This window comes from Pseudoliparis swirei, chromosome 18, assembly GCF_029220125.1.
Source record: "Pseudoliparis swirei isolate HS2019 ecotype Mariana Trench chromosome 18, NWPU_hadal_v1, whole genome shotgun sequence".
NCBI classification, from domain to species: Eukaryota; Metazoa; Chordata; class Actinopteri; order Perciformes; family Liparidae; genus Pseudoliparis; species Pseudoliparis swirei.
Window position 1 is genome coordinate 28,048,568 of NC_079405.1, and position 10,941 is coordinate 28,059,508.

Consider the following 10,941-nt stretch of genomic DNA (forward strand, 5'->3'; position numbering starts at 1 on the left):
AATATTATAGATGATAATAATAATAACTTTATTTATATAGCACCTTTAAAAACAAAGTTGGCAAAACAAATAGAATAGCAAGAAACAAATATAACATTTAAATATATATATACATATATATTAAAATAAAAAATACAAAGAAAAAAACTAAAACACAAACTAAATGAGGGGAACCAACGTTCTGCATAAAAGGACGACATCACCTAAAAGCTGTTCTTTGGAAAAAGGTTTTAAGAAGTGATTTAAAAGAAGTCACTGACAATAATAAGAGCTCCAGATTCATGAGCCACCTCTATAGGAGCATCACTACAGTGACACCTGTCCATTACGTGCAATGTTCATAATAATAATATTACAATGTGGAGCTCTTTAAAAACTTCATTTTTTTTTAAAGGCTAGAATTTACTTCAAATACTGGTTATTCCACATTTATGAATAAGACTGTTTACCGAAGCTTTGAATAACTCCGTCATGCATGATGTGAACTAGTGAGACGGCGCGCTCCTCTATCTACTTCTTCTTCTTCTCCTCCGCCTGCATGTCCAGAGGAGGAATGTTTCCCCGTCGTGGGAAAACTTTATCAAACCAGCAGAGCCCTGATAACAAAGAGCTGTTCCACATCACAGATAATGGACCCGAGGTCCTGCACACACACACACACACACACACACACACACACACACCCTGTCAGTAGAATGCCGTTTAGGGCGAGACCGACTCCGACTCCTCATGAGAAATACCAAACGTAACGATTTAGTCAACAACAACCTCCACCGCGCAGGAATCCAGCAGCTGGATGGCACTTGCAGCAACAGGTAGAATAAACAAGGCGGGCCTTGTGGTCCGAGCCCGGTTTAATATCTCACTGCAAACACACACACTCTGGATGTGAAGTCACACGGGCTGAGCGAGAGCCTCACATTCCAGCAGAGAGAGAGAGAGAGGTCTGACTTGGAGTTGAGCCAGGCAGTCTCTTCCTCCCTGTGAGTTTCCCCTAGAAGTCCAGACAGCCCAAACTGGACCAACACAAGTAGCAGAACTATCACGCGTGTGTCGCTTTGAAGACCGAGAAACAAAACACACGTGGATACTTTTGTATCAGCGCGCACACACGCACACACACATGCACACACCTGCTGCTCCACGGACACGTCCTGCAGGGCCTGGCCGTCCCGGGGGCCTCGGATCCAGGTCAGTAGCTGGCCCATGTCGGCTGAAAGCGCCTCGGAGTGTGTGTGAGAGCGAGTGAGTGTGTGTGTGTGTGTGTCTAGTGTTCGCTGCCTTCACTGTTGGCTCGCAGCATGTTTCCAGCTCACAGGGAAGGGAAGGAGAGAGAGAGAGAGAGCGAGAGAGAGGGCGGAGGGAGGCGTGGTCAGAGAGAAGAGGGGAGGGGGTTAAAGTCCAAGAGAGACCGGCTGTAACTCTCTGGGCTATAAAGGGAAGGGAGCTGACCCCCACCTCATGGGGGGGGGGGGGGGCACGGATACTGCTTACACACACACACACACAGATATGCCTGGACAGGTGTGTACAACCATTTTCCGCAGTGTACCGAGAAAATATCCCAGAGCCACTTATTGACGAGCGCACACACCCAGATCTGTGATATTCTGGACTTAAGCACACACACACACACACACACACACACAGACACACAGACACACAGACACACACACGCACACAGACACACAGACAAACAGACACACACACACGCACACAGACACACACACACGCACACACACATACACACACATGATTGCTTGTGTACACACTTCTTTTTGAAAACGCAGCAATAAAAAAAAAAGACAGATTGCGCCACCGCCCCGGGCCGCCTAATTGCTTATGAGAATAAAAAAAGGGGGCGGGGCCAGAAGACACACCAATCACAGTGACATCATCGCCTCTCACAAAAAGACTGTTGTCTTTGGCCGAAGGGAAGCATGAAGGACTCCAAATGAGTTTTGGTGAACCAGAATGGGACAGGTCTGTTCCCTCACCTGTAGGGCAGACCTGTTCCCTCACCTGTAGGGCAGACCTGTTCCCTCACCTGTAGGGCAGGTCTGTTCCCTCACCTGTAGGGCAGACCTGTTCCCTCACCTGTAGGGCAGACCTGTTCCCTCACCTGTAGGGCAGGTCTGTTCCCTCACCTGTAGGGCAGACCTGTTCCCTCACCTGTAGGGCAGACCTGTTCCCTCACCTGTAGGGTAGGTCTGTTCCCTCACCTGTAGGGCAGGCTGTTCCCTCACCTGTAGGGCAGACCTGTTCCCTCACCTGTAGGACAGACCTGTTCCCTCACCTGTAGGGCAGGCCTGTTCCCTCACCTGTAGGGCAGGTCTGTTCCCTCACCTGTAGGGCAGATCTGTTCCCTCACCTGTAGGGCAGATCTGTTCCATCACCTATAGGGCAGGCCTGTTCCCCCACCTGTAGGGCAGACCTGTTCCCCCACCTGTAGGGCAGGCCTGTTCCCTCACCTGTAGGGCAGACCTGTTCCCTCACCTGTAGGGCAGGCCTGTTCCCTCACCTATAGGGCAGACCTGTTCCCTCACCTGTAGGGCAGACCTGTTCCCTCACCTGTAGGGCAGACCTGTTCCCTCACCTATAGGGCAGGCCTGTTCCTTCACCTGTAGGGCAGACCTGTTCCCTCACCTATAGGGTAGGCCTGTTCCCTCACCTGTAGGGCAGACCTGTTCCCTCACCTATAGGGCAGACCTGTTCCCTCACCTGTAGGGCAGACCTGTTCCCTCACCTGTAGGGCAGACCTGTTCCCTCACCTGTAGGGCAGACCTGTTCCCTCACCTGTAGGGCAGACCTGTTCCCCCACCTGTAGGGCAGACCTGTTCCCTCGCCTATAGGGCAGACCTGTTCCCTCACCTGTAGGGCAGGCCTGTTCCCTCATCTGTAGGGCAGACCTGTTCCCTCACCTATAGGGCAGACCTGTTCCCTCACCTGTAGGGCAGGCCTGTTCCCTCACCTGTAGGGCAGGTCTGTTCCCTCACCTGTAGGGCAGACCTGTTCCCTCACCTATAGGGCAGACCTGTTCCCTCACCTGTAGGGCAGGCCTGTTCCCTCACCTATAGGGCAGACCTGTTCCCTCACCTGTAGGGCAGACCTGTTCCCTCACCTGTAGGGCAGACCTGTTCCCTCACCTGTAGGGCAGACCTGTTCCCTCACCTGTAGGGCAGGCCTGTTCCCTCACCTGTAGGGCAGACCTGTTCCCTCACCTATAGGGCAGACCTGTTCCCTCACCTGTAGGGCAGACCTGTTCCCTCGCCTATAGGGCAGACCTGTTCCCTCACCTGTAGGGCAGACCTGTTCCCTCACCTGTAGGGCAGACCTGTTCCCTCACCTGTAGGGCAGGTCTGTTCCCTCACCTGTAGGGCAGACCTGTTCCCTCACCTGTAGGGCAGGCTGTTCCCTCACCTGTAGGGCAGACCTGTTCCCTCACCTGTAGGGCAGACCTGTTCCCTCACCTGTAGGGCAGGCCTGTTCCCTCACCTATAGGGCAGACCTGTTCCCTCACCTATAGGGCAGACCTGTTCCCTCACCTGTAGGGCAGGCCTGTTCCCTCACCTGTAGGGCAGACCTGTTCCCTCACCTGTAGGGCAGACCTGTTCCCTCACCTGTAGGGCAGACCTGTTCCCTCACCTGTAGGGCAGACCTGTTCCCTCACCTGTAGGGCAGACCTGTTCCCTCACCTGTAGAGCAGGCCTGTTCCCTCACCTGTAGGGCAGACCTGTTCCCTCACCTGTAGGGCAGGCCTGTTCCCTCACCTGTAGGGCAGACCTGTTCCCTCACCTGTAGGGCAGGTCTTGGGCGTGGTGCGCAGACAAAGCCGCTTTACGGTGACTCACAGACCTGGAATCAGTCCTTAGAGGCACACCTCAGTGAAATAGTACTTTAGTGGGATGAACTGGCCGGACATGAAAGTCCTGTTAGTGCAGAAGGAAATGGACTCTAAGCTGTGAGATCTATGAATAACACACACACGGAAGAAGATTGGTTCTTTAATGGTTCTTAAAAGGATTCGTGGTTCTACAAAGAACCATTACCTACTGGAGAACCATTGTTTCGTTTGAGGCACCTTTAGAGATTCTTTGAGACACCTTTAAAGGTTCTTTAGAGAACTATTTAAGGACATAGTTCTTTAAAGAACCCTGGTTTAAAATGTTCTTTGTGGAACCAGAAATGGTGGCTTCAAGAACCATGTTTTTAAAGAGTTCTTTAAAGAACCTATAAAGGTGTCTCAAAGAACCTTAAAAACATGGTTCTTTAAGGCACCATTTATGGTTCCACAAATAACCTTTCAAACCAGAGTTCTTCAAAGAACCTTTTCATTAAAGAGTTCTTCAAAGAACCTCTAAAGGTGCCTCAGAAGAAAACATGGTTCTCCAGAAGGTGATGGTTCTTCGTAGAACCACAAAGCCTTTCAAAGAGCCATTTAAGAACCACTAGTGTTCTGCGTGTACATGTCGCAATGGACTTGTACACACAGAGATACACAATCAGACACACCTTTGCACACCTTTGTGAAATGCCGATTGCCCCGGCCTGTAACCGCGCCGCGCCACGAGAACCACAGAGAACCGTCTGCTGAGAACCAGAGACACCTCCACCTTCAGCTTCAGAACCGGAGCGCTGCCGAGAGGAGGGGGTCAGTTCTCACAGGTGAGCAGGTGTAGGTCCACTGAGCTACACCTTCAGCCTCCAACCACGGCAAGTTCAGACGCCTACAAGCTCCGCCCATCACCCACCCGGAACACAGGCGTGTCTGCACCAGCCGGCCAGGAAGCAAAGCCCAGGACACAAGAACGTTGACAGGATTGTCAGAAAAACGGTTAAATAAAATAAACATCGCAGGTCGGGTGTCACTTTCTAAAAAAGACAGATTACCAGTAAAGATAATATTGTTTAGTGAAGATAAGAGCAGCTCAGGAATGTCTCTGCTGCTGCTCCTCCTCCTCCTCCTCCTCCTCCTCCTCCTCCTGGTGAGTGACTTCACTCAGCAGAGGGAGACAAACCCTTACCCCTGAACATGAATACTGACATCAATTCAGAACAATACAGCACATGCGTCTACTGCACGAGGTCAAAGGGCAAAAGTGCCCCGAAGAAATCTAATGTTGCCCCTGATGTCACGAGGAGAGGCAACACATGCCCCATAACTTAAATAATTTAATAGCGTTTTGTTTTAGTTCTGTGTTGTGTGTGTGTCCCATCCGTATGCACAAAAATAAATATCATTTTGAAATATTAAAAAAACAAAGAAGTTATAATAAGTTATAATTGTTAATAGTTGTTTAAAAAATGTTATAACAATAAATAACCACAAAGAAATCAAATAAAAATGAATATGATCATCTGAATTATGTTTTCTGATTGTTTTTTGAATCTGTAGACTTCTTATTATTGCTTAATATTCTTATTAGTGCCTAATATTCTTATTATTACCTAATAGTCTTATTATTATTGCATAATAGTCTTATTAGTGCCTAATAGTCTTATTATTGCATAATAGTCGTATTATTACCTAATAGTCTTATTATTGCCTAATAGTCTATTTATTGCCATTTGTATGACAGTTGCTCATATCCTGTGAGCCTAAATAAGTGTATTTATTATTTTTGACCAAGGTTAAATGTTATTTCACAAGTTTCAAAAAGTGCCCCAAATTTATTTTTAGATGCTCCTGGATTTCAGTCAGTGGGGGAAAAAACTGCCCCATAAAAAAAAGTACATTTCCTCCCCTGCATGGTCGTGTCTCTTCAAATTCTCCGGAAAAAAGAAATTCAGAAATTCAGAGTTTGTTTTGTGGAAGTGAATCAGAAATGGATCCAATCCCATATTTTCAAGTTAAACTTTCAGATTCTTTCAAGATGGGGAAGAGTTAAAGAGCCGGTGGTTCTCAGAGGAGCAGGAGGCCAGTACCTGCACATAGGACAACCCTGAGGTGGGCTGGGTGGAGTAAAACCTGCTACTATGATGGACTTCAGGGAGGGTAGCAGCGGCTCCTCCTTGCTGAACACACACACAAATGATAGGTAAAGTGAAAGTCAATGGAGCGTCTATACAGGAAGCAGTGATTCAACCTATTGTGTGTGTGGATTAATCAATGTAACATGTGTTTGTGCACACGTCTTAAACGTCGTGCTGCTTTTCATTCTTACAAAATGTTCATATAATAATAGTAATAATAGTGTTGCAATGAGGCAACAGACACACGCCCTCCTGTGCAAACACGGAGGGACAGAATGTGGGAACAGCTCAGCTGGCTATTATTAATGTTCCTTCTAAAGGTTCATGTCACTTCTAAAGGTTTGTGTCGTGCCTGGTGCCAAGAGCTCAGAGCACTCAGCCAAACTCTCGTCTCCAGACAAGTTGTGCTGGTTACGCAAATGAAAGAGGCGCAGAGTGTCGTTAAAAGAGTGAGAGAGGGAGGGAAAGAAAGAAAGAGAAAGAAAAAAGAGAAGAACAAGTTTCAAATGTACTCACACGACTCATCCAATACGCTGCGTACGCCATGAGGAGCCCGAGGCTGAGCTAAAGCTTCTCTCCGGTTCTCACCGAGGAACCTGGTCTCTCGTGCCAGGGAGCCACTCCCCATCTCACTTCTGATGATTACCTCACTCATCTGTCTCTCTCTCTCTCTCTCTCTGTGTGTCAATCTCTTTCTCTCTCTTCCTCTCTCTCTAAAGTCACATATATACTGTATATATATATAAATGCATTGTTTTTTCATGTGGGACATTTGATGCTCTTCCGCATCAAAAAAGAATCACGCCCTAGCCCGTTTAAATGTTGAACTCCCCCCCACTACACACACACACACACACACACACACACACACAGGAAAACCACACGCACATTGCTTCACCGACGACTTATACACACCGGTTAGTCGACTCACCGAAAAAAAAGACGCACACGCGCGTATTGACTACCCGTGCGCGTAATGGACACGGTAACGCTGTAACGCACTGCGTGGGCGTTGAGGAGATAAACACAGTGTGAATGCGCGCGACCCCCTCTGCCCCCCCCACCCCCCCACACACAAACAATGAACTCACCTCATCCCCCTCCTTCGGGTGCTTGTGGTGCCCGTGGCTGCGCTTCTTGTGCGGCATCTTTTACGCGCGGACTCGCTCTCTCGGGGCTCCTGTGCGGCGCGGAACCTCCTCTGCGCTCTGTCTGCGGCTCTGCGGGCTGCTCTGCGCCCCTTGGCAGCTCAGTAACAAGTTGCCCCTCCCGTTGAGAGAGAGAGGGAAAAAACGTCTTCGTCTCTGATCCGATTGATCAGAGTATGCAGGCAAATGGCAACGCGTGCGCGTGCTCGTGCGTGTAGCCTTTTGAAGATGGAGCCACTGCGAGTAAAGTCTTGTGCAAGTTTTTTTTTAAAGTTCAAAATTTGGCACACCTGTAATCAGAAGAGAAAACCCAAACAAGGTGTGTGCGAGCGAGCGGCATACCTGTAGTTACTGCGTGATGTCGTGCGCGTGAATAGACACACGCGTATCGAATCAACGCGCAACACTAGCGAGCTGGATGTGTGTGTGCGTGTGTGTGTGTGTGTGTGTGTGTGTGTTCCACATGACGGGACACGCCCCGCAGCCCAGGAACAGTTGACTCCCCGCTGACGTTCTGCTCTCTGGCCCCAGGAAGCCGGAGCCTGGGCTCAGCGCTGCGGCGCCCTCTGGTGGTGAGCAGCGGGACTGCATGGGGTCTCCACGGAGTCACCACGTGACTGAACTGCGTGGCAGAGGACAGCCAATCAGCTGTCAGAGAAACAGCAGTTTGAGAAGCAGCAACAGTTTGATGATTCATCTTAAGTTGTGTGTGTGTGTATACATATATATACATATATATACATATGTATATATATGTATACACACACACAAATCTATTTTGTACATATACATATATACAAAATAAATTGGTTATTTTAGCATACACACATATTATTTTGCATATATATATATATACATATATGTATAAATGTATAAATCAGCTCACTTCCTATGTGATTAGCTCACTTCCTGTCCGATCATCTCACTTCCTGTCCGATCGGCTCACTACCTTTGGGATCAGGTCACTTCCTGTCCGATCGGCTCACTTCCTGTCCGATGGGCTCACTACCTTTGGGATCAGCTCACTTCCTGTCCGATCATCTCACTTCCTGCCCGATCTTCTCACTTCCTGTGTCGTCGGTCTGTATCTGTGACGGACGGCTGTGATGAGGGCCGTGTCTGATGGTGGATCCGTCGGCGCGATGACCTTCAGAGACGCCGTGTGACCTTCACACCTCCCGATATGGACGCCGCCTCGTCCCTCCGGCGATGACAATCTGGTCGACTCCATCGCGTCGACGTTTCCACGGCCTCTCGTGATAACGGGCGACCTTTGAATGAGACGCCTCTTGACCTTTGAGGGATCGGGAAGCCGACTCTTCCTCCTCCTCCTGATCAACACAGCCGGGAGAAGACCATCAATACCAACATCCTGTGTATTCATGTCTCTTTATATGTATTCTATGTGTTTATATACATCTGGATTCATTGTGTTCTTGTTTTACGCTTTAATTTATATATTCAGACAGTTTTACTCAGTTTTAAGGAGTAAAGTAGTACTTTATAACTGTCTTTTTAAAAATGTTCCATAGCAAAGTTATCACTATTTATTAATTCATGCGCAGCAATACTTCTGATGTCTTGCTAAACTTATTAAATAACCATGTGATTGTGATTTTAAAAGCATTTTTCTACTATATTTCTTTGCTTTCCTTGATTTGACCCTTATTTGTTCATCTACATGTCTTTAAAATGTGTATATAAAATATATATTCAGTGTCCGCTCCATCCTCCACCTCCTGCAACATGCGCTGCTGTTACATGTAATCCAACTGAATATTACATGATTATATCTCTCTATTATATCTATTTTGGGATGTAAACTAGAATTTAAAGCACAATTCGTCGCATTGTAATCTGTAAAAACGTCAAAATTTAAAACAATATTTTATTCCAGTTTATCAGAACATCAGGATTTAAATCTATGTGACACAATTCAGTTCTGATCTCATCTGATAGGAACTCCTGTTCTCTGTTTACTCACTGACCGCCACCGAGACCATTAAGACGACATAAAGGAGGGGGGGGGGGGCGTTGGCATGGCAACCCGCCGTCCTCAACGGGTGTCACATGTGCAGTAAACCGCGTGTCTCCGTCACAGTGACGTGGTCGGGGTGGAGCGGTAGCAGTTTTATTAGCTTTGTATGTTTTAATTTTCAGCATTTGACAAATGTGCTACATTTTAATATATATGTATATATATGTATATATACATATATATACATATATATATACATATATTTATAAAAATGTATCCAGAAAATCAGAAATTCGTGTCTCAGCTGAGTCACTGATGAACTCTGACATCAGCAGGAAATGCATCCGACAAAACTCAGAGACTTTTGGGTTGAGTTGCTCCGTTAGCCTCCACCCGAAGAGGAGCCTCCTCCTCCACCTTCGTGTTCCTCCACCTTCGTGTTCCTCCACCCGAAGAGGAGCCTCCTCCTCCTCCACCTTCGTGTTCCTCCACCTTCGTGTTCCTCCACCTTAACAGGAGCCTCCTCCTCCTCCTCCTCCACCTTCGTGTTCCTCCACCTGAAGAGGAGCCTCCTCCTCCACCTTCGTGTTCCTCCACCTGAAGAGGAGCCTCCTCCTCCACCTTCGTGTTCCTCCACCTTCGTGTTCCTCCACCTGAAGAGGAGCCTCCTCCTCCACCTTCGTGTTCCTCCACCTGAAGAGGAGCCTCCTCCTCCTCCACCTTTGTGTTCCTCCACCTGAAGAGGAGCCTCCTCCTCCACCTTCGTGTTCCTCCACCTGAAGAGGAGCCTCCTCCTCCTCCACCTTTGTGTTCCTCCACCTTAAGAGGAGCCTCCTCCTCCTCCACCTTTGTGTTCCTCCACCTGAAGAGGAGCCTCCTCCTCCTCCACCTTTGTGTTCCTCCACCTTAAGAGGAGCCTCCTCCTCCACCTTCGTGTTCCTCCACCTGAAGAGGAGCCTCCTCCTCCACCTTCGTGTTCCTCCACCTGAAGTGGAGCCTCCTCCTCCTCCACCTTCATGTTCCTCCACCTGAAGAGGAGCCTCCTCCTCCACCTGGAACAAAGAATGAACCCACGACACACATTCAGACCTCCGGCCTCATTAAAGGAGATGATGCAGGCGCCGCTTTGGTCTGTGTGTGTGTGTGTGTGTGTGTGTGTGTATGTGCGTCTCTCTGTATGTGTGTGTGTGTCTCTGTGTGTATATGTGCGTCTCTCTGTATGTGTGTGTGTGTCTGTGTGTGTGTGTCTCTGTGTGTATATGTCTCTCTGTATGTGTGTGTGTGTGTATGTGCGTCTCTCTGTATGTGTGTGTGTGTCTCTGTATGTGTGTGTGTGTCTCTGTGTGTATATGTGCGTCTCTCTGTATGTGTGTGTGTGTCTCTGTGTGTATATGTGCGTCTCTCTGTATGTGTGTGTGTGTCTCTGTATGTGTGTGTGTGTCTCTGTGTGTATATGTGCGTCTCTCTGTATGTGTGTGTGTGTGTGTATGTGCGTCTCTCTGTATGTGTGTGTGTGTCTCTGTGTGTATATGTGCGTCTCTCTGTATGTGTGTGTGTGTCTCTGTGTGTGTGTGTGTGTGTGTCCTCACATGTAGATGCCCTGTGATGAACTCTGGATCTCGTGGCCTGCAGCCGGTTCTCCGGTGGATCCGGTTCAGACCGGTTTGACCTCAGGCTGACCCCTATTCTCTTCTCTCACGCTCAACATCTGAATAAATAAACCCAAGAGTCCTTTTGTTGTTGCTTTTGCTTGTGTTGGATCAATACATGTTGTCTAATGAACCCCCCCCCCCCCACACACACACACACACACACTGTGCTCTACCTGTACCTGATCACCTG

The 10,941-nt window shown here is 48.3% G+C and overlaps 1 protein-coding gene across 13 annotated transcripts in view; it reads right to left on the reverse strand.

Annotated features, from left to right (window-relative positions):
• The window catches only part of cast (calpastatin), a 37,986-nt gene extending 30,520 nt beyond the window's left edge, over positions 1 to 7,466 (reverse strand). For 7 of the 13 annotated variants that reach the window (XM_056436895.1, XM_056436885.1, XM_056436893.1 and 4 more), the window contains exons 1-2: positions 6,490 to 6,534; positions 5,926 to 6,015 (exon numbers count right to left, since the gene is read on the reverse strand). In XM_056436895.1, the coding sequence (XP_056292870.1) occupies positions 5,926 to 6,015; positions 6,490 to 6,519 (120 nt within the window). In that variant the 5' untranslated portion in view covers positions 6,520 to 6,534. Of the gene's footprint in view, positions 1 to 1,133; positions 1,291 to 5,925; positions 6,016 to 6,489; positions 6,559 to 7,064 lie in introns of those variants that run through there. The other 6 variants (XM_056436887.1, XM_056436886.1, XM_056436898.1 and 3 more) reach the window with 5 other exon arrangements.
• Positions 7,467 to 10,941: the final 3,475 nt, after the last annotated feature.